The following is a 23,509-nucleotide window of genomic DNA, read 5'->3' as shown; positions in this document are numbered from 1 at the left end:
AGGGCCTTTACGCATTTAGTATATTTTTTACATTACCTTTTAGTTAGAGGTGATAATTTTGTAAACAGTTGTGGGAAATGCTGGTAACTAAAGACCAAAGCCACTAATCAGCTTCACCTCCCCATGGGATAAGACAGCCTGTTTGTAACTTTTTTCACAAGTAAGATGAATAATCTGATAATAAAATTTACTCTAAAAATATTTTGCATATTATTTTATCTAGTAATTAATGAAGAGTGGTATTCTCCTTTCCAATATTATCTCCAGAACTCAGAGTAGACCTTTCTCCCTTGTGACTCTAGGTTTTCCTTACAAGTGATTTTTGCTCAGTTTCCCTCTAAAATAAAAATGGATGAAGGAGACAGGGTAGGGAATGAGGTTAAGGAGAAGGATGCTGCAACAAATTTCAGCAGATGTGACCAAGTTGCCTTGGGTTTCACAATAATTCCCATTCTGTTTAACTCCTCCTTGAAGGGATTAACCCAGGTGGAGAAATCACCGAGATGCACCTATAGCTAGGGCAAATGAAGTACACCAGTAATGGTGCAAAGGAAGCATCTCCTCTGGGAGTCCGCTTACATTTGAGGCAGCTCTAATTATGTAGGTATATCCATGGCATCTCTAGCAAACTGTCTGGTTGTGGAAGAAAATAATTTCTTCTCCATACTCTGCTGTGTTTGGACATGTGTCAGGGCACTTGGATTGAAGAGCTTCCCCGTCAGCAGCAATGGATGAGGCAAACCTGGAGCTAGCACATCCAACACTGATGCTTTAGGAGGAGGAGTAACTCCCAGGGTAAGCTGGTTCCTTCTCCAGCTGCAGCTTGAGCTACAGCATTCATTTCACCAACTCCCTGACCTCAGTTGTCCTTAAAAACAGTAGTTAACAGTCAGTTGATTTGCTTATTTCTTTATTTTCTATTTTACTTTGTGGAATTGGCATTACGTCTCCTGTTGTGGGATTCGCTGTGAGGCAAAGTGACAGAAACACCAGATGTCGATTTCCTCTCTATCTGATGGAATGTTCATGTGCCTGTGGTGGGACAGCAGATCCTCTACCTGCAGCTCAGGCCTGGGATGAGAGACTTCAGCAGAGGCTACTGTCAACAGTCCAACGGAATTTATGTCTGGCATTTGGGGTGCGGAGAAGAGGTGTCTGTCATTTCAGTTTCTTCTGGGCCCTTCACCAGATGTTGTCCCCTGCTCCCGTGGTGGCAGTGGTGGCTGGACAGGGCTGTGGTAGTGCAGCTGTAAGATGGAGCCCTGTAACGTTTGTATGCTCTTTCAGAGAGGATGAATAATCTCTCAATATTTAGTTGCTTCACAAAGATGGGGCAAGTGTAGATGATGTGAACAACAGATACTGAAAGGAAGGACGTGTTCAGCTGTCACCAGTGCTGATACTGGTTTTCCTGAGCTGACTGGTCAGGATGCCTTGTTGGGGGTCTTGTCACTTGTTTGAATCCATTTTAGCAGAACTGACCTTTTGGTACTGGATTACGGCTTTGTCACAAGACTTGAGTTGATGGGAATGTTTATTCCAGTGGTGCTGGCTGTACCTGAATTTTCAGCTTAATTTTCTGGTGTCATCCAACCACATTTAGCTTCTCCAGATGTAATGATGCAGGCTTTGTTGGGCACTCACAGATTATTTTGCTTCCAGAAGTTTCTCAATTACTGTGTTGATACTTCTATTTTACTCAAAGATGCTACACCAAATTTCAAGAGTTGTGCATGATGATTTTTGTGATAGTGGCACTGTTTGCATTAAGGAAGGGACCAAAATTTTTTTCATAGTTTAAATTCAGGAGAGAGGGTGAGCAATTGACTCTTTAAAGATGATAATCAGCTATTTTTGGTATCCCCATTCTAGGAAGAGTTTCTTAAACTGAGAGTTGATAAATATGTCTCTGCTCTGGTGAGATCCACCCCGCAGGGCTGCGTCCAGCTCCAGAGCCCTCGGCACAGGAGAGACAGGAGCTGCTGGAGTGGGGCCAGAGGAGGCCCCAGCAACGCTCCGAGGGCTGGAACAGCTCTGCCGGGAGGACAGGCCGGGAGAGCTGGGGGGGCTCAGCCTGGAGCAGAGAAGGCTCCGGGGAGACCTTCCTGCAGCTGCCAGGGCTGAGAGGGGCCTGTAGGAAAGGTGGGGACGGGCCTGTTAGCGGGGCCGGGAGCGACAGCACAAGGGGTGACGGTTTTAAACTGAAAGAGGGCAGATTTAGCTAGATCTAAGGAAGAAATCTTTCACAAAGAGCGTGGTGAACCACTGGTCTGGGTTGCCCAGAGAGGTGGTGAATGCCCCGTTCCTGGGAACCCCCCAGGTCAGGCTGGACGGGGCTCTGAGCACCCTGCTCTGGTTGGGGATGTCCCTGCTCACGGCCGGGGGTTGGACTGGGTGGCCTGGAAAGGTCCCTTCCAACCCAAACCATTGTATTATTCTATGATTCTGTGATTCTATGATAATGGTTCATACATGCTTCATTATTACTGGTGTCATTTAGTAACGATTTCCAGGACTTGTAAAATTTTGGGTCTCCTTGGACATCATTTTAAGAATAGACTACATTTACAAATGTAGTGAGGGCTGTATCTGTTTATGAGTTGAGAAGGGAGACATCTTTCTGAAGAGTCAGTTCTTGAACTATGAGCTGGCCCCATAAAAAAGGCAAGGGCTAAACCAGCTAATAACTCAGTTTTCCTCTTCTATCTCTGGATGACAGAGTGGTAGTAACAGACCATGCTATTTAATTATTATAAGGTCTTCAGTAACCGATAGAGGAGAATAGCAACACTACCTCATACACCCACTAAGAAACTGTTTGCTCTAAAACTGTGGGCTGTCCACACTTTTGAATATAAATTAAATTATCTTAGATTGTGTTTTACTGAAAAACTGTTGGAGGACTAGAAGAGAACTTGCATCAATTGGAAAAAGAGGCAGCTTGTCAAGCAGCCTGAGAGGGAGCAGTTGCTGGTGGTATTCAATACAGACTCCAGAAAAACAGCATCCACTGGCACCGGGAGGATTGATACACAGCCTCAGTCTAACAGGCCTTCAAGAATTACCAAGGGTTAGGCATTGGTTCCCTGCCAGAAACTTGGGTGTTGCAATATACAGCTTAATAAACATTATACATCTTTTCTAGAAAAAGAACCTATCACTTGAAATTACCAGAAGAAAAGAAGGAGTAAAACTTTTGAGGGAGAATGCTCTAAATTTGCTACTGTCTCACCTGAACAGCTTCATCATTGTCTCACCGGTCAGCAGACAGGCATTCTCTTGGAAAGCTGCCTGCGTTTTGTTTCATTTTCTCTGGCCCTTGATGAGTTATTTATGACGATAGGGGTTTAATCTGGAGCTGGGAGTTGTCTTGTTACTCTCTGATACTTGCCAGAGATGCACTGAGTAATGCCCACAGGAAAGCACTTTCCCATTTTGTCTGGCATTTGGTGATACCAGCCCCTAAGCACGTGTGTGCCCTGATGGAGAGTTGTGCCCTGTAGTGGATAACCACTGCTCATAAAAGGTTAATTTCTGCTTGGGAAATCGGAATGACTCTGAGTGGTGTTTGTCTGTTTTGTTTGCAAAGATATTTCTCCCCTGCCGATAAATCAATTTGAGATCCAGATGGGATTTTGAGGGGATTGGTATGGTCTGGTCCCCATTTTCATAGGATTTCAGGACCTTTCTGAGAAATTCTGAGCAGATTACTTTCTCAGTTTTTTCATCTTACAGCAGTCAGTGATGGAGCTAAAATGTGAAATGTCAGGTCTCAAAGATAGGTGTGATTTTCTGTGTTGGGATAGACCAGGCAACAGTGGGTTTTGGCATTAGAGGACGTGGCCTCCTCCTGTTCTCCAACCCCGCTGGTGCCTTCATCGCAAACTGTATTCCACCTCACAGATGATTTCCCTCCTGGGAACTGTGTCTCTGTATCAGGATCTGGTTAAGGAACAGTAGACTTAAAACAGTACTTGCAAGCTGGTTACAACTTCTTCTCATCTCACCACCTTTGTATCCACTTTGGAACTTGTGGTTCGCAGGGTTCCCATCCCCAACTACTTCTCAGGGCCGCAGACTGACAATACTGACCAGCTGCCATGACTATGGCCTCCATGAAGTTCTTGAAAGCCCTGAGGAGTAAATCCATACCTGCAATTGTGAAAATACTCACCTTCGTGAAGAGCTACAGTCTCATGTCATGGGACCATAGTCTCACATTTCAGCATCACTTGTGGTTCTTAGTGTGGAGTTCTGCATTGTTGGTCATCAGTAACGCAAAAATTAGCTATGAAATCCTTGGCCATTGCAACTTCTCTCTCTGGAAGGCATTCAGGCATTCATTTTTATTATGTACTTAAACATGTTTTGTGTCAGTCAAGACAAGTGGAGAATATCTAGAAGTGTCGTGCAACAGTTCTAGGCTTTGCCATAGACAGGAAAAAAACCCAATGACTTCAATAACAGCTTCTTTCAGACTGTTAATCCTAATAGTATTACACATCTTTTCAGTAAGAAAGACCTATTTTTTTGTCATGTTCAAAATTGGAAACCTTGAACTACTCCTTAACTGGCATCTTGCAGGGCAGGCTGAGGTTCTGATCCTCCAAGATGCTCAGATAGGGACATTTGGATATCTGTTGGATAGATGACTGCAGAAAATGTGTGTGGCTATTACTTTACATCTTATTCTTGTATCAAAGATTGTGCAGTAGATGTGTCTGTTGAATAAAGGAGCTTGCATGAACAAGGTAATAGCTGTAAAGCTGTGGGATTTTTTAGGAAAAAAAAGTGCATAAAGAGATCAGAACTAATACTCATCTCTCGTGTTTTTAGGCTTTCCCTGTGAAAACCAAAAATTGCATGGTTAGCACTTGACTCCTGTTTTCATTGCAAGCTGTTTTATTCTTGCAGATTCTTCTTTGACATTATTTGTTGCACTACTTATACTGGATTTTGGTTTAACTATTTGTGGACATACCAGTTTAACTGTTGTCGGTAGAAAGCCTTCCTGTGACCAGCTGATACAAAGACTGTTAAAAGTCATGCAAGATAATGCCTTTAAAGGAACAAAGACAGATAGACATTCTGGGTCTTGTTTAGAGACTGTGAAACCTTCAGTAGTGGAGAATCTTGCTCTGTGTTGAGTGTAGACTTCACCTGAATACAGGTTAAGATCAATTTAATGTCCGGTTTTTGGAAGTGTTTTCTTCAGATCAAATCAAAGTGATCTTGAAGATAATTGCTGCCTGCAAATGTCTTTGCCCCATTCAGCTGGAATCCCTAGTGAGTAGTTATGCTTATGATGCTATATGGAAACCTCTTGTGCTGTCTTCAGTACAGTTACTAGTTCCCATGCAGCAAGGAGGGATACTTCTGGATAGGTACTTCTAGTACATTTCAATAGTACTGGTTTAACTGGAGAAGTTTTGTAGTGGGAACATGTCAAAACCAGTTCTTCTTGGTTTATATCTTGGTTCTGAAAAGCAAGTTCTTTCTGGATGCCAGAAGAAAAAGTTTTTTCTAATGCTTTAATAGAGATAACCCCTATACGCAGTCAGGAATAATATATTTTTCTGTTAACATAGCTTTCAGGCTTACGTAAATAAGCATTTACCTAATTATAAGCCGTAAAGGCACAGCAATTTACATAATGTATTTAGAAATGTTTTCCTCCAATACACATGAAGCTTCTGTTTAGGACAGATGTTGCAACCACGTTGTGGGTAAATGCTTTTTTGTTCTTGTCCGTTTTCTGAAATGGTAGTTCATGTCAATTTTTGCAGAAATAAAAATGTAAGAAGAGCTTAGTGCTGTGGAGGGACAGAGGGTTAGTAGTCCCATGTGTTTGAGCGTATTCAGGTATGTGTACATTTGTATACGCATTGGCAGGGTTAGGGCTACCTGTTGAATGTTCGTCTAGGTTGCTGATGAACAGCCAAAAGCGAGATTTATAAATGTGGGTATGTTTTGTAGAAAATAGTTTTGTTTATTTTAAACAAACTGCAATGTTTCTTTATTCTGTGTTGCAAAGGATTTTTTGAAGAGAGAGCAGTAGGAATACCCTAGCCATTGTTCTGATCTAAAGTTTTAATTAGGTATGTCAGATCAGAAATGCATTGATTTAGCTAGCATAACTAACTTAATTTCTCCCCGATCTCCTTCGTAATGTCATTCTGATGGGAACTGTACATTGCCCACCCCTCCCTTCATCTTCAGCATCCCGCTTCTCCTGAAAAGGCACCCGCGGTGGTTGGGGAAGCGTTCCTCTCACTGCGGAGGACTGTACGGCTGCCGGTGGGCACTCGGGGCTCTCTCTGCATCCGCCTCCACCACGAAAGCTGTTGAAGAACCCACCCTGGATGTGCTGTTTGCTGGTTTAATGAACAGGCGTTGTCAGTGAAAAAGGTGCCAAAAGAAATAGTTCCATAGCAAACCAGTAGGTTGTAACAAATCACTTTGTTCAGAGAGTAAAATCTAAGCGTCAAACCCGCTGAATTCTTAGCAAAACCATGTTTTGCTAAAAGCAGTAGCTACACTGGCATGCTGGGCAAACCCAGGTAATTTTAAAGACAATGGACTGATGTGGGTATTTCTGTACTTATGATCTTCGTCAAACTCTTAATTAAAAATTTTACTGGGTTCGCGTGCCACGGGCTGGGTAGCGGTGGGGCGGCTCCGGCCAGGAGCTGCCAGAAGCTTCCGCCATGGCCGCCAGAGCCAGCGCCAGCCGGCTCCGAGACGGACCCGCCGCCGGCCAAGGCCGAGCCCAGCGGCCACGGGGGCAGCGGCTCCGGGGAACGGGGCGAAGAAGGGAAAACAAAGCGTGCGAGCGCGGCCGGGGAGAGGAGCGAGCCCGGGGCAGAGGAGCGGCCCTGCGGCCCCCGGCTCGGGGCAGGAGGGGCTCCGGGCGCCGGAGCAGAGGGTCCCCGGCAGCCCCGGGGGAAGCCCCTGCGGAGCCCCACGGGGGAGCAGATCCCCACCCGCCCCCGGGGAGGCCCCACGCCGCAGCGGCGCAGGGCGCGAGGAGGCCTCCCCCCGGGGCGGCGGGAGCGGCAGAGCCCGGGGGCGATGAGCTGCCCGCAGCCCCCGTTCCCGTCCCCCCGCGCCGCTCGGGGGCGGGAGGGAGAGAAAACGGGGAGCGAAGCTGCGGCCGGGCAGCGGGGAGGGGCGGGGGAAGGGGTCTGGGAGCGGGGTGCAGTGCCCCGGCCCCTCCTCGGGGTCGCTCGGCGATCCACGGGCCGGATCGTCCCCCGGCGGAGCCTGCGCGGCCCGGGACGGGCCCTGGTGAGTTACCGCTGCTGCCCCGCTCTCGCCCCACGGGCCTTTCGCTGTGTTTTCTGTCCCCGGCCCAGCTGGGGAGGGGAGGGATGGAGCGGTCTGGGGGGACAGATGGTAGATGAAATAGCTCTTTCAGCCATAGCCAAAAAACTCAGGAAAGAGGCTTAATCTTTTATGTACTCAGGACTCTTATTTAGCCACAGTGTATTTCCTGACAATATAAACTAGACCGTTGTTTTCAGAGCATACTGACATACATAAAAATATGTGTGTGTGTATGTATATGATTAATGCTAACTTCAAAAATGTCTTTATTCTGCTGACATAATCTTGGTTTCATAGTTTTTCATAATGAGACATTTCAGACTAGCAGGTATGCACTTACATGAACATAGTATACAAAGAGCACATACGCAAAATCTGACTTTTGCAATCCATCAGTCCGTTTTGTCCAATTCAAAATCTTCACAAGAACAGTTCAGGCTTTTCACACTCATTAGAAACATTCGTATCTTCTCTATGGGAAACATCTGTTGTATGATGAGCTTCAACAATGCAGCCAGTCCAGTCTAAAGCGCATACATGGTTAACCATTTTGATTAATCAAAAAGCACAGTATTAGTGCATATAAAATGCTGCTCATAATTTCTGCACATTTCCAATAGTATTTAAAAGCGCGGAATGTTCTTCTATATTGCTATTGACATGGATTCACATTATACGCCTGCCTTTTTATTTAGGGAGTAGGGAGAATTGAATGAGATAAAGTGAGCTGTATAACTGTTTTTACTCCAAAGTTCTTTAGTTCCTCCTGACTTTCCATCAACCTGAACACTGGCATACCACATGTTGTTTAGAACACAATCATAACTTTTAAGGTAGATAAGTAAATGCTTTCAGTGAAATTAAAAATTGCTTGTCACTTTGTTGTTATAACTTCAAAGTGTAGTTAGTTCCTATTAGTTGCACCAACAAGGAGTTGACAGCCACTTGGACATCCAGAATTTCTGAATTTCTTCAAAGCAGGTGTTTCCAAAACATGAAGCTTTGACAAATGAAAGTGATCTGAAGAAATCAGTTTGTGCCAGGCAATAACTGGAGTGGAAAATTTTGCTTATGCAACATTGAAGACACAGTTACATGACTTCAAACTTTTTGATTTTTTTTTTCTTTTTGAAAGCTGGTAATACATCAAGGCATGCTGTGAACACTTGACTGTTGATGTTCTGCTGCTTCGTCCTTGCAGTGCACTTTGATTTAATTTCATCTGTTATATGCAACTATGAAAGGAATGCCATTTATTTCACTCTCCCGTTTCTTGACAGCAGCACCAGCACAGGGAGAATCAGTGCAGCCAGATCTCCAGCTTCTCTTGTCACTCCTTTTATACGACTCCTGTTACGCTTCTCTTTTCCTTTGTCTACCAAAGAAAGAGTTCATGCTGATGCCTTTGTTTTTTGCTGGAAAAAATTCAGTGCTTTTGCTTATCTTATCAGTATGTTCTGGCAGAATACTGAAATGGAACAGCAAATCAACAGAGCGTAACCTGTTGCTTAAATGACTCAGATGAGAACATTACTTCCATATAGTTCATATGCCTTCCCAAAATATGCTTTTAATTTAGAGTTTGGGTTTTTTTAACTGTATTGCTAAAGATTTTTTGTTGTTGTTCATTTTGGAGGGGAGAGTGTATTACAGGTGTAGATTATTTAAACTGGTGAAAATTTTCAGTTTTGGTATTGAACAAACTATCAAGTTTGAGGATCCATTCCTCTGAAGTGGTAAATGTTTTCTGTGGCCGAGGGATCCTTAAATCTCTTTGATTCAATTTTTGGCACAAAGTCATCTAGTGTATGGTATATAAATTGTAGGAGAGCAGCAAAGCCATTAATTTCTCAGGTTGGTTTAGATGATTAATTGTTAGAAATACTAAGAGCTTTGTAGGAGTATATTGGTATTCATGGTGATATAAAAGGGTGATAGATAGTTTTCAGTGGCAAAAATGGTAGTAATCTTCAGGATCTCAGTCTGGGAGAGGTTAAAGAATTAGCATGAAACTTCGTGATGTGGTTTGTAAGAAGATAACACAAATGATGGTACTGACTCTCATCTTTTAGCCATAAACTGCAAGTCTGACTTGAATGGGTTTACCCCTGACTTTGGTAGTGCCTAGTGACCAGAATCAGATTCACTGTCTTTTTCTTTTACAGTGTGTTTTTAATAAACTGTGAAAAATTACATGATGTGTGAATGGTGGTGATTTTAGCTGTTCTTCAGTTTCAGAGCGGCATCATTTTTCTTGAATGCTGAGGTGGAACTGGGTTCTGACCAGTGAACGCCTTGTACGGTAGAAGCATTGGATATACAAAAAATTAGGTAGCTTTTTGCTGTAGTATTCATAGAATCATAGAATCTTTGGGTTGGAAGAGACCTTTCCAGGCCATCTAGTCCAACCCCCTGCAGTGAGCAGTGACATCCCCAGCCAGAGCAGGTTGCCCAGAGCCCCGTCCAGCCTGACCTGGGGAGTTCCCAGGGACGGGGCATCCACCACCTCTCTGTGCAACCTGGGACAGGGCTTCCCCACCCTCATTGTCAAAAATGTCTTCCTTAAATCTATCTAAATCTGCCCTCTTTCAGTTTAAAACCGTCACCCCTTGTGCTGTTGCTACGGCCCCGCTAACAAGCCCGTCCCCACCTTTCCTACAGCCCCTCTCAGCCCTGGCAGCTGCAGGAAGGTCTCCCCGGAGCCTTCTCTGCTCCAGGCTGAGCCCCCCCAGCTCTCCCGGCCTGTCCTCCCGGCAGAGCTGTTCCAGCCCTCGGAGCGTTGCTGGGGCCTCCTCTGGCCCCGCTCCAGCAGCTCCGTGTCTCTCCTGTGCCGAGGGCTCCGGAGCTGGACGCGGCCCTGCAGGGGGGTCTCCCCGGAGCGGGGCAGAGGGGCAGAACCCCCTCCCTCGCCCCGCTGGCCACGCGGCTTTGGGGGCAGCCCAGGACACGGGTGGCTTTTGGGCTGCGAGCGCACGTTGCCGCCTCCTGTCCAGCTTTTCACCCACCAGGACCCTCAAGTCCTTCTCCATGGGGCTGCTCTCCATCCCTCATCCCCAGCCTATGCTGGTACTGGGGGTTGCCCCGACCCAGGGGCAGGACCCTGCCCTTGGCCTTGGTGAACCCCATGAGGTTCACATGGGCCCATTCCTTGAGCTTGTCCAGGTCCCTCTGGATGGCATCCCGTCCCTCAGGTGTGTCAACCACACCACTCAGCTTGGTGTCCTCTGCCAACTTGCTGAGGGTGCACTCGATCCCACTGTCTATGCGTGCTATTCAAGTCCAGCTACTTATATGTATCTGTCCATCAGCTAGCTTACAATCCTTTTACATGTTTGGCATTTGTTCAGCTGTAAAAAATAGTTTGTTCATCTAGTCATTAAGCTGCTAAATCTGGAAATCATAGTGAAGTGTCTTTCATGCTATGAACTACAGAGGTGGAAGTAGTTGCCTAGCTTTTCACATTGGTGAATTGCAAAGGGTTTAGCAGTGAACAGCTTCAGGACGTAGCTGCAGTCAGAGCTTCCAGCTGCTCTAGAAATCATTTTTTTTTTAAATTTCAATTAATTTTTTTCTTTCTATGCTGCAGAAACGGGAGTTTTAAAAAAGGAAATCAAAAGCTTTAATTACCCTCTCGACAATAGTTTGAGGTTTGTGTCAGCTTTGGTAGCAGAAGCTTCTCGTGGATATTAGTCACAGGCATCAGAAAACTTGTTTTATTTGGTGCTAAGATGTACACTTTTGGCACTGGTATTTTTGTGGCCCATGTTGTGTCAGTGGCGCAAAGTCTGGGCAAGGGCATATTCCTCCTCTGCTCCCCTTGGTCTTGTATGTCTCCAGGATAGCAGATGCTTCAGTACGTAAGTACGTATCTGAAAACTGGAGCTTCTGCACAAGTGAGCAAACGCATTATTTCACATTGTTAGACTAACAGCTTAGCTCCCTAAGTGTGCTTAATACACACTCATCTAGTAATGCTGTCTTTGATTTCTGGTCTTAAAATAACAGTGCTGAGTGTTTTTCAGTTAGAGGTTATCCATTCTGCTGTTTGTTGGTAGTTGTTCTAGTTGAGCATCCTGTGTCCATCATGGGCTTGCCTTGCGTACCCCGCTAATGTAAAAGGGTCCAGCTGACCCTTGGTTGTTGGGCTGAATTGGAAGCAAACTGAAAAAATATTTTATTTCTGCTTCCTGGCTTTGTTGGAAATAATCTTTCAGATTTCGGATGAGTTTGTATCATATAGATAGTCCTTGGATATTTAAAAGAGGAGTGCCACTCACAGAGGCCATCAAAAGCTTGGCGAGTGTGAGCTCTGTGTTCAGTTTGGCTGGACAATACGATGCATTTTCTGGGCATGTTAGAGTATCACTTGACATGCCATGAGTCAGAAGTGAGTTGCAGCTGCAGCTTCATTTAAGTGCAGGCTGTGGAAAAACTTCTCCCGGATGTCTCACTGAAAATGAAAGCATCTCCTGTTGTTGCTTTCACCATTGGGTAGGAGAACAGCCCTTACTGAACCTTAACAGCCCTTATAAGAACCCTACCAGGGTGGTTTGGTATCTATGTGCAAGGAGGATGGGTACGGTCAAGACCTCTGTCCTAACCTTTGCACATGGTGTATTTTCAAGATGATCAGTGTTCTTTAACCTCTCTATCAAAATTCATTCGTTGTATACAAGGCTTTGGTATTTGTGCCAAATAATGAATTTCCCTTAAAACAGATTAATTTTGATTCCATGAGAACTTGTAGGGTCCAAGAATTTAGTCATAGTTTAGATAAAAGGAATATTCTGAAGTAAAATAATGAGAGACCACTACTAAAAATTAACTCAAAGAAATTAATTCTGGCATTGCCTTCCTACAGGCGATTTTGCCTATTTGAAACAATGGTTAATTGCCTTTCTGGTCTTTGTGTGGAATCTCAACATACCTGTTAAAGATTTAATAAAAAAAGTAGTTTGAAGATCTTCTACACATTTTAGGGACTAAAAGTGGAGGCATGCTCTTGTGTTGTCAGGCTTGCTGTCATCATCCTGCAGCAATCAGTAAGAAACAGCCTTGTGGCTCACAATAACTTCTAGCTATGGTGATTTTTTTTTCCCCTGCCCCGAGCTACAGAGAACTTGTTTTCTTGACAGTATTAGTAGGAATGTAGAAGGTAGAAAAATTTTGTTTTGAAACTGTTCCATGGCTAGGACAATCTTAGGCTTTCATGGATGCTCTCAAGTTTCTTGTCCAAACATTTCTAACTTTAGTTCATTACTGCAGATGACACAGAAGTAGTTCTTTGTTTTTCTCTACTTGCCATTTTAATTTTGGAACTTGTAATTAGAAGAGGTGGTTGAAAAAAATGATTTTTTAATAGTTGTATTTATTATGACAACATCTAGTTTTAATTGCATACTTCAAATGCTGCTGCTTTGATGCAGAAGTAGTGGTTTGACTTTCTAATACTTAGGGATAGTTAACATCTGTTTGCTTTTTACTTAATTTGTGCAACTGTTTATGTTCTGTAAGCTTGTTAACATTGCTCCCCTAAGTGTTTGTAGCCTCCTTGAGCTGCACTCTGGAAACTATTTCATGTAAACTTTAAAAAGAAAGTGAAGTTCTGTTGCAAGAAAAAAGGAAGGAAAAACATTGAAAAGGAAGTGAGAAAGGGATGAGAAGGGAGGAATATAGCGCTGTTTAAATGAAGGAATTTTAAGTTGAGCTTGTGTTGTACCTCAGAGGGGAATGAAGAGAGGGATGCCACGAAAAAGAGTTGAGGAGGATGTTACAAGTGTTGGGAGACATCTTGTTTCTTTTGTATCTATAAGCTTTTGTAGAAGGGCAAGAAAGGGGAAGGAAAGTTTTGGTGTTTATTATTTACTTCATAACACAAGTTTCTTCTTTCACAACACTCTGGTGAGTGCTGGGGCCTCGGATGAGGCTGAGGATCAGGCCAGTAGACACTTTTTTCCTTATTTCTGGCTGAACTAGATAGATTGCAGGGGTGGCATGGAAATTCATTGTTGCCAACCTTGTATCCTTCTGTGGTCAGTGCATTAAAGAAAAAGAAAAAAAAAAAAGGATGGTGAGTGGGGCCTTAGTCATTTAAAAGAAGGTGATGGGTGCCTTCTGCAAGAGTCTTGCAAGGTCTTTTGATAGTTTCGGGCATGCTTCAGCAGTTGCTTTACAAGATAAGTGTTGAGAGACTTCAACAACACCCCCCACCAAATCAAAGCTCGTCTAACCATTTTCTCTGAAGTCCACTGGTTTTGAACAATTTCATTGCTGTGGAAGTGGTATGGTATGTCAGTATGTGGTTTGACCACCATTGTACGTGTTGCAGCAAAGGTTAATAATGCTAGGGCTCAGATTTGTGACTCTGGAATAGTAAGAGTAAACCATATGTTAAAATCCTTTATTTTGTGGCTTCCTTCTTGCTTTAGTTTTATTATTACCTTAAAAAGAAAAGGGGGTAGTAGGAAGAGAAACAATGTAAGTTTCATGTCAAAGTGCTGTAGCACTTAGTACACAGGTGGTTTGTACCAAGATGTTTTGTGAGATGTTTCTATCATGCTGCTGTTTCTCTTTTGCAGAGGACCCATAATCACATAATAAAATATTAATGGTCTTAAAAGATTTAGCTTCTAGCATGAGAATATGTAACTGTGGTGCTCTGTGTTTATAATAGATGAATCTCCTGTATGTACTGTGAATGTATAATAGGTATAGTTGTTCTAGTATTAAAATTAAATGTGGTGTTCTGAGTATGCACTGTAATTAGATGCTTCTTATAGAGGGATGTTTTAAAGTCTATTTTGCAAAAGCTTATACATACTAAGAAACACAATTTCTCTACTTTGTCATTTGGGACAGAAGTGTGGTTACTTTTCATGGTGGCTTGAGAGTTCCTTGCATTCTGACTTCTTCTATTTAATTTAAAAAAAAACCATAATACCATTTACACAGATAACTACTCTGAGAATCTTGTCTTCGTCCTGGCATACAGACAAATTAAGAAAGTACATATTACAAATTAAGAGGTACAGATGCATTTAATGTCTTTATGATTCCTGCCCAGTTTCCCCCGTAAGTCTGTGGAAAAAAACACTATCTTGCAAAGTACTGCAGTAGCTGACAAAATCTCAACTCACGTATGTTTTTTCAATGCTTAGATTATCACTGTTGAATAAATACAGGGTTTGAGGGTACTGGTAATGACTAGTCCAAATAGTACTGTAAGGTCCAACTCTTTTTTCTTACTTACTGTGCTCTAGTGGGCCAAGAGTGTATGTGAATGTAACTAAAAATGGATGTTGCCATAATAAACACAGGTATCAAAGAAGTATTTTTCAGCCATCTTTTTGAAATAACAAATTTAACCATTGAGATGTCAACCAGTTTAGTTTAGTTTTGTTTGTTAAAGAAAGAATGCTTAGGTGTTGTCTTACAGAGGACAGGAACAAGTTCCTTGGTGTTGGGATATTAGCTCTGAGGTGGGGGAATGGTATGTGGCCTTGTCTTAGTTCAACAGGATGCTGTTACCAAAGAAAAAATATATCTTAGTTGAAACTTTCAGTAACATTAGCTATTGCATTTTTTTTTTTCCCCCTCCAGAGAGCAAAATTGGTTGGAACGAGTAATGCAGATTTTCCCTCTGGGGATCCCGGAATGTACCAGTTGGACGTTACTCTACGAAGAGGACAGAATCTAGCAGCACGGGACCGTGGAGGTAAGCATGCTGGTAAATGCTGCCTTAATTTTTGGGACGTTACACATCCACTGGGTAAATTTATATGAGGGTATTAAGGTTACAATTAAGGTTTGAATTATAAGCGTGTTAGTCAGACTCTGCTTAAAACTAGGTAGAGATTCTTTGACTCAAAAGCACAAAGTAAAAGGAACTACAGCCAGCTAAACCCACTCAGGAGGAGAAATAAGATTTAGCTATTACTGGTTTAATTCTTCTGCTAGCTAATTTTCCGCCCTTATATGAATGTTTCAAACTAAGAAACGCGTGATATATTTACTTTAACCATGCAGATCTGTGCAGTCTTGCTCGCACAAGTGCTGTCTCGCTGCTTACTTTGTTCATTGACTGCTTAGACTGATAAGTCCTGGAGCTGGTTTAAAGACAAAAACAGTAAACCCCCTTTGTTAGATGTGTCTGGGCTTTATCTGTTGGACAACCTGCTGATCACATACTGGCATTTTACGGCCTGCTCAGAGTTGTGTACCGCACATGTAGTTCAGACATAAAAAGGATTCCTAAAAGGTATTTTGACCCACAGCAACACATCAGGCTGACTCAGTGACTCTGTACATGCAACTGCAGCTTGTATTTAAAATGGGGTAAGTCAGTAATCCACTTCCTGAACAGCAATGTGAGCATGATAAATCTGACTAACAGCCTATTTTGGATTTGCTGTAATATATTCGCTGTGAAAGAGAAAAAGCTGTAGTAGAAATTTAACTGCAAAAGTAGTATTGCACAGGACCTTTCCATGCTTACCTGATGAAGTTACTTGACTGATTTCAGATCTCAAATACGGTAGCAGAAACCTACAAGGCTGTTTACATTGGTAGGAAACTACTCCACTGATATGTATATCACTGAAACTGAAATTTTAGTATACTCACTGTTGCAACAATAAACTTTTACGTATATTCTTCCTCTAGATGTATTGATATTCTATCAAGTTTTGCCTGACATTCATTAAAAATAGAGCTAGAGAAACTTCCCCAGTTTCTGAATGATAAGTGTTGTAATTCAGTCATATCCATCATTCATATTATTTATAAATGAACAAAAATATAAATTTAAATGTGATTAATTGTATGCAAGGAAAACATCTGTAAATTTTTTTCCGCCCCATAAGATAGAAGTCTAGGTCTAGAGTGAAAAAAGGACAGGAGATCTGCCTCCTGAGGTAGAATCCCAGGGTCTGAAATGAATACTAGCTCCTGTATTAAACGTCAAGTGCTTTAAAAGGTCAGTTTGGAAAGTGGCTGCTTGAGCAGCAAGGAAACCTCCTCAAGCTACCTGGGAGGCAACACGACAAAAGTGGTGTTTTTTCAGTACTTACTAGTCCTAGAGCCTAGACACTAGGGTTGCAGTGCACGGTTGTCGCCCACCCTGTTTTGGAGCCTGTAATTCACTCTGGATTCTATACACGTATCGCCTTTCAAAAGGCTGAGCAAATACCGGTTTTTTTTCTTTTTAAAAGATACAGGGGAAGAAGGTAGTTGTTGTGTTCTGGTTTCACAGAAGAGTCTTGTAGCTTGAAATCTTACCAAAAAAGCAAGATGCCTGGGTTACTTTCCACTCCCTTTCTTCCTGTCCCTGAAAAAGCTGAGCCCTCCCATCTTGAGCAACCAAGGGAATGTTTTACGAAGCCACTGCAAGTGTGTCAGGAAGGAGAATGTGCAGTGCATCTTAGTGAAATGTAGAAGATCCTTCAGACCATGGGGGGAGCTACAAGTAGCTCCCTCCCGCACTGACCAGGTTTCAGATCTCAACTGGGTTTGGGCTTCCAGGAGTGAGCCTTTCATAAAGGGGAAAATACAGAAACAGTACCTTGTACTGGGACCCCAAGCTGGGACCCATCCACTTGTGAACGAATGTCCTGGCTGTCATCAACTGTGTTTCTGCTTGTTTTCCCTTTCTCTTGGAGCTGCTCAGAGTGAGATTTCAGGAGCACCAGCAGAACTTGAATCGAGGAGAATTTACAGGCGTTAGGCCTGTATTCCACTTTGTGGAATAGATGGCTGCTGAATGGGAAGTGCACAGGAAGGAACGTGATTTGGGAAGTCAGTTTTGTCTAAATCCTCTCTCGAGTGTATTACTTCCTCTTTTTTATTTGTTGTTTAAAGTATGTGGTGGTAGTCCTAGTGGTGTTTCACTAAGAAACTGGGCATGTAAAACTGAGTTCTTACTGGAGGTTTGTGAGGGTGCAAGAGGAGTGAGTTTCATGGAAGAAAAATCCACAAAGGGCAATGTAATGCACAGAAAACACAACTAACTCTGAAGGTCTTTGCTCCAAATTCTTGATGTCTAGGAGGACATTGGAGGGTAATAATATATATGTGTGTCCTGTTGTTTCTTTGTTGGTATCTGCTTATAGCCCCGGTGCAGACAAGAGCGCTGAGCCAGCAGGACCTTTGGTTTGAGTGGTACTGGTGTTTCTGTTGCATTGCCTGCATGCTGCAGCAGTGCTCGTACCAGGGGTTATGAGACAGAAAGTGATGACAGGCCGTGGCAGGCACTGTGTAAGAATATATATCCAAATGCTAAATGGAGCTACTAAGGCAGATGTATTAGGTAGTAAAACCAGAGCTTGGAAGATTTATCCCAGGACTGTCTTAAAAGATTCTTATACTGCAAGTCTGTAACAGTACATAACACCCTATTCCTCCAAAACTTTTTCCAGATCCTCTGCTTAAAGCCTGACAATTAAATTTTCTCCAAGTACTGTGAATATCATTCTAAAAGAATACTTGAACTACATGGTGGAAAAGCATTTTGTTTTAATTTTAGCTTTTTGTTCCTTAATTTTTGAACTGAGGTTTCACATATCTTTTTAGAAACCTACAGCTGAACATATTGCAGTCTTGGAATTCAAAGTTGGATTCTCATGTTGTGAATGTTCTGCACACTTTGTCTTCCCAAAATTTATAAAAAGAGACACCACAACATTGTCAGAAGAACAGGAAAAAGATTTAAGCTATATTTATGTCTCTAGCAATGCCAGCATTAATCACAGCTATTACTTGATAAATAAGCAGCTCTGATAGTCACAACAAAAGGAGAACAGAACATTCTTCATGAAAGGACCAACATCGTGCTGTTGTCTTCTGAAATGATTGAAAATAATCCTTTGTTCTAACAGGCAATATTTATGCTCAGACTTTGTGTCTGTGAAAAAACAGGCTAGATAAATGATGAATTTGATCCCTTCTGGCTTTAAAATTTACTTTTTTTTTTTTTTTTTTTACAGAATGCATGAAGATTGACCCGATTTTGCAAAATAGCCCAAGGAAAATATTTTTTGAGCATAAATAAAACTTTCGTTGTCTTTTTCATGATGATCAGAAGTAGTGTATTTTCTGTGTGAAATCTTACAGGAGAGTTCCTGAAAACAGATGTTTATCGTTGTCTAAGGCCTTGACCTCCAGCAAAGGATAATGTTGCCAGATCAGTGTGTCTATCTCCGCAGCTGACAGTTCAGTAATGCTTCCTACAGAATCTCTGTTTATAGAAGCAGCTGAGTGGTTGATCCTTAAGTGTCTGGCTCTGGTACTGAAACCTGCACCCAAAGATGGCAAGAAGTAGGCCAGAAATAGCATGCAGTTAGGGCCCTTGTGCAGTGCAAAGGCTGCATTTCAATTTGATAAATTTACTGTTTCCCATATGAAATATTTATATCGGTAAGAAACTAGCTGCTTAAATTGAGAATAATTGGGAGAGATGACTGTCAAAACCAGGAGAGTCTGAAGAACTGTAATAGTGCAAGAACATACATGTAGACTTTGCATTTTGTCTTGTGAGTAACTCTGTATGCATCTACATTTTTAGGATCTAGAAGACAAGTGCCAATGAGATAACAAGTAAAGTGAGATGATTAAGTAACCCTTAAGATACTCCTAAGTTTGTGCAGTGACACAATATTGCACACAAACCTATGTATAAGGCAATGCATTTAAGGTCATTGAAAAGACTTTTCATTTAAGCCTAACTACAGAGCATGTTATTCATATTTGAACTGTGGGTTTCACTGATGGAGGATACTGAAATTCAGTCCGTAACTTGATTAAAATGCACTGTATACAGTGTAGCTTTGGAGACTGAGAACCTCTTCATCCTTATGATTCAGGTAGACCAGGATTATGCGGTAAATTTTGCTTATTGTGAAATACTGTTAAGTTTGTCACACAGTCGAAAATTATAGGAACATGCCCCTGTTATGTTTCCTGGAGAGGTAAGATGAGGGGATTATTGGCATAAATCAGTAGTAGTGTAGTGCTGGCACCATCTTCTGAATGTGGCAAACAGTCACAAGGCAATAACCAAAGATAAATGCTTTTCACGCTATAACAGGTAGCCAGATGACAAATTATTTTTAAAAGACCTTCTGCATCAGTATTTTCATGCAGTAACTGTGAAAATTCATCAAGGTAGTTCTTTATTTTTATTTTAACATATTGATTAGGTATGGAATTTGAGTGCTTTTTAATACAAAGCAAATCAGATATAATTAATTTTAGGATGCAAATCAGAAGGTTTATATTTAGTTTAAATCAGAATGGGCAAGAATGTTGGCTTGTATGAAGGTGTTTCAGAAGAGTTATATTAAGTTTTATCTGAGTCAAAAATACACAATAACTTCTAAGAACTCCTGGGAATGTGAATGTCTGGAAGAACTAATTTTTAAATGCTCAGTTTCCTTATTGCAGAGACAGTGAGGATAAGATGCTGAAACAAAAAGTGCCAGCTTGGCATGCTTATTATTCTGGAATGCATGTAAATATATGTAGACAAGAGTGCAAGCATTCGTAGTGTGTAAAAATATTTACAGGATGTTTTATTTAAAGGTACATGCTTGTGAAGTAGGCAATGCTTTTTGTCTGTATTTGAGTAAAGATGCCTAAGATTCGGGAAGATGCTGCTGGAGTTTTGTCTCTTTTTTTCTGCAAAGAGAGGTTAGCTCCGATTAAAAAGAATTATGGCTCTGGATTATTTCATTCTAATTGTCAACAGGTACAGATCAGTGTTGCCCAGTGTAAAATGTAGAGTGGGAAAACACTTTTCAGTTTCCTTTCTGCTCTGCCTGAGCCTTACTGCCGCTGTTCTTCTCTCTGCAGCAGCGCGGTGGACGCACGCGGTGCGTGGCAGCCGAGGAAGAAGCGCTTTCTCTTCCCCTTGCAGCCTGGCCTCCTGCCCCTCGGCAGCTCGGGAGGCCAGTGATGGTATTTTCTGCTCACCAAAAGGTAGCCAGATCTCACGCAGGGTCCTGGTGTCAGTGATGCATACCTGATGGTGATGGAGAGTAGTTGTTTGCAGTGCAGAAAAGCAAGGAGGAAAGAGCAGAGAGGAGTAGTGAAATGGAGTTATGCACCCTTCTAATGTTCTACGGCAGCTTTGTCCATCTGAGCAAGTCCTTTTGCAGAAGGTGCCAAAGTCCATTGGAGGACAGGCTGAATCTGTTGCTTTGGCTCCTTCTGATCTCAGCTTGACACGGTGCCTGATCTCACTGCCAGGTCCCTCACTGCGCCTGCGCCTGTCTGTCCTGCAAGCAGCTTACGTTAGGTCTGCATGCAGCATTTTTCATCAAATCTGGCCTTCTGTTTCTATCATAGCCAGGCATTCTTACGCACCCTAGGAAGTCCTCACCTGTTGGTGGTACCCTGCTATCCCCTTGAAAACTTTGGAGGGAATAGCTTCTCCCCTTTGCATGGGATGCTGAGGAAAAGTCAGTCCATCATTTGCACCCTACTGATAGAATCATGGACTCACAGACCAGTTTGGGTTGGAAGGGACCTTTCCAGGCCGTCCACTTCAGCCCCCGGCCATGAGCAGGGACATCCCCAACCAGAGCAGGTTGCTCAGAGCCCCGTCCAGCCTGACCTGGGATGTTCCCAGGGATGGGGCACCCACCACCTCTCTGGGCAACCTGGGACAGGGGTTCACCACCCTCCTCATGAAAAATGTCTTCCTTAGATGTACTCTAAATCTACCTTTTTTCAGTTTAAAACTATTACTGATCTCTTGTTCTCCCCTGTATTTCAGCAAGCATCTGAGCTGTCATGTTTCTTTAACACACTGTGGCCCTTGCTTTTTTTCTCCATCCCAAGAGGAAGGTAACACCTGAGGAAACTGCATGGCAGCCTTCTAAGAGGGTGGCTAGATACCTTGTCCTAAGCCTTTAAGGAGGCGTCCATTCCCATAGGAAGATGGACCATGGACTACTTGAAGTAAATTGTGGGATTAATTAAATAATTTGAGAACACGACTTAGCAGCTGTCTTGGTATTTTACAATGAAAATTTCTACAAGAGTTCCAAAATCAACTCGGTCCTGATACCTCTGGAGACAGCAACAGTTATGAATTTCCCCATGGCAAGGTCTGGCAGAAGCTGCCTGCGAGTGCTGGCTCTGTGCCACCCTCAGCAGAAACTGGCAGGTACCAGCATTTTTCAAACACCGCTGTCAGTAGGCTCATACGTTTTACCAGCTTCCTCACAACCCTACTATTTAGGCATCTAAATAAAGTTTTTTTGGAGCTACGTCTGTGGGTAGAAGCCTGTTTCATTTAGTGAAAAATGTAATAAAATAACCCCAACAATAGTAATTCCCCAAATGGAGATTTATTTATGAGAATTATGGAGCATATGCAGACATGCTTATTGATATGACTGAGTGGATATTGAAAAAATGTAATTATCAAATGCAAAAATAACTTTCTAGGTTTTTTCCAAATGTTTTTTGATTAGTTGCTTTTAGGCACCTGAAATTGAAACTTGCAGTACACTGGGGAAATTCATATGCAGCAAAGATGGCAGTTGTATTGAGATGGACTGTGGGCTAAATAGATTCATTATAGGTTCAGAAATCAAAAGCCATATTAAACAGCAGGCTTCCTTAGCATTTTAGGTACATCCTAGATTTTATGATTACTTAATTTATTTCTAATCTGTTGAAGTTGGTAGTAGAATCTCCATCAGTCTGAGCAGGCCAGAATTTCCTCTCTTGTAACAGTCTTGTGCAAAAAATAGTATGTACAATATATTAGAATTCTATAAAAATGCAATAGAGAGAAAACAATAAAATAATGCTTACCTACTTGGGGAAATGCTGTCAATAGATTTCTCATTTTTTCTAGAAAAGGCCATCTGAGGGGTTGAGTTTTACAGTTAAAAACAGAAACTAGAGAAACCTCCAGTAAGCACGCATAAATAGTTGTTCAGAGCTGATTTTTGGAACTTTTTTTGTATTTTGGTTCCAGGTCAATTTAGAAGAATAGGAGGGAATTCTAATGAAACCTGAAGTACTCTTACAAAGCATAATATAAACTGTCAGTAAGAAATGATGCGTTCTAGGTACAGTGGCATACCTTCAAGTATGATATAATTTGAAATTTACAGGACTCCAGCTCTCTGAAAATGTTTTCTCCAGGGTATGAAGTCGGGGATTTTTTTTTCCCCCTGTTTTAAGGCATCATTGATCTTGTGTGCCCTGTCAGCTGATCTCATGGTGCAGTATGAGAAAGAATAAAATTGGTGTTCAGATTTGATTGTAAACATTTTCTGACAATGTACCATTAGGTGACACTGCTGTGATCACATTCTTGCCACTCTTGTTCATCACTGGCAGAGCATGCTTTTGATTAGCACAAGTTGAGTGATGTTCCCAAGTAGATTATTGCAGTGGGAATTCACACCAAGATTAAAAAGAGAGATTCCTCTTACCAGGTGACCTACTGGCCAGGGAAGATGACGTAGCAACTCAGTGGTCTCTGCTACTCCAGCAGCCCATATCCCTGTGAAGCCTTTTACTGGTTATGCAGGTAAATTGACAGAGGATTGGTAGCAGCAGCTTGGCATGGGACTTCCAGACCATCATCCTCTGATGATTCAGATGGAGGAATCTGGTCTGTTAATTCAAAGCCATTAGAAGGCACCGAACACCTCCGTGTCCAGTCATTAAAAGAGAACAGAAAGTCCTGCTTTGTTAGCATAATTCTGCTGTGTCCTTTTTTTTCAGATGACTCTACGCAAATAAGGAAATCCCAACGTTGAGGTTTTTCTAGCTAGTAAATTAAAATATTATTTTAAGGCAAGCTTCACATAGTATGTTTCTGTGAATGTTTCTTCAGAGCATAGGTTTTACTTCATGAGACTTTAACAGGGATTGCATCTGCAATGAGTATCTGTTTCAGCCAAGGTATTAAATGTAAATAGTACCTTTTTTTTGTTGTGCCAAACATACACCAGCTGCAGGCTGCTAAGGCTTCTATTTTTGCTTTACCTAGCATTTTTATTTTAAATTTTAAGATTCCGCTTTTATTTCAGTTTTCATTTAATGTGTAGTAAATTATTATGCCCAGGGAATAGAGAAAAACTTGCAGATTTTACTGGAAAGACTGTTCATTGCATTGTTACATTGACAAAGGCAACTCACATGTTTGTCAACTGCAAGTATATAT

The 23,509-nt window shown here is 42.2% G+C and overlaps 1 protein-coding gene across 1 annotated transcript in view; it reads left to right on the top strand.

Moving 5' to 3' along the window:
* MCTP1 (multiple C2 and transmembrane domain containing 1) overlaps positions 1 to 23,509 on the top strand; it is a gene marked incomplete at its 3' end in the record, with an annotated part of 282,449 nt that overhangs the window by 92,224 nt on the left and 166,716 nt on the right. Inside the window, exon 2 of the mRNA XM_082012858.1 lies at positions 14,926 to 15,040. Coding sequence (XP_081868984.1) covers positions 14,926 to 15,040 — 115 coding nt within the window. The remainder of the gene's footprint in view (positions 1 to 14,925; positions 15,041 to 23,509) is intronic.

This window comes from Phaethon aethereus (assembly GCF_964289735.1).
Source record: "Phaethon aethereus genome assembly, chromosome: Z".
Lineage (NCBI taxonomy): Eukaryota > Metazoa > Chordata > Aves > Phaethontiformes > Phaethontidae > Phaethon > Phaethon aethereus.
Note: the sequence above shows the minus strand (reverse complement) of the source record. Positions and strands in the feature narration are given on the sequence as shown.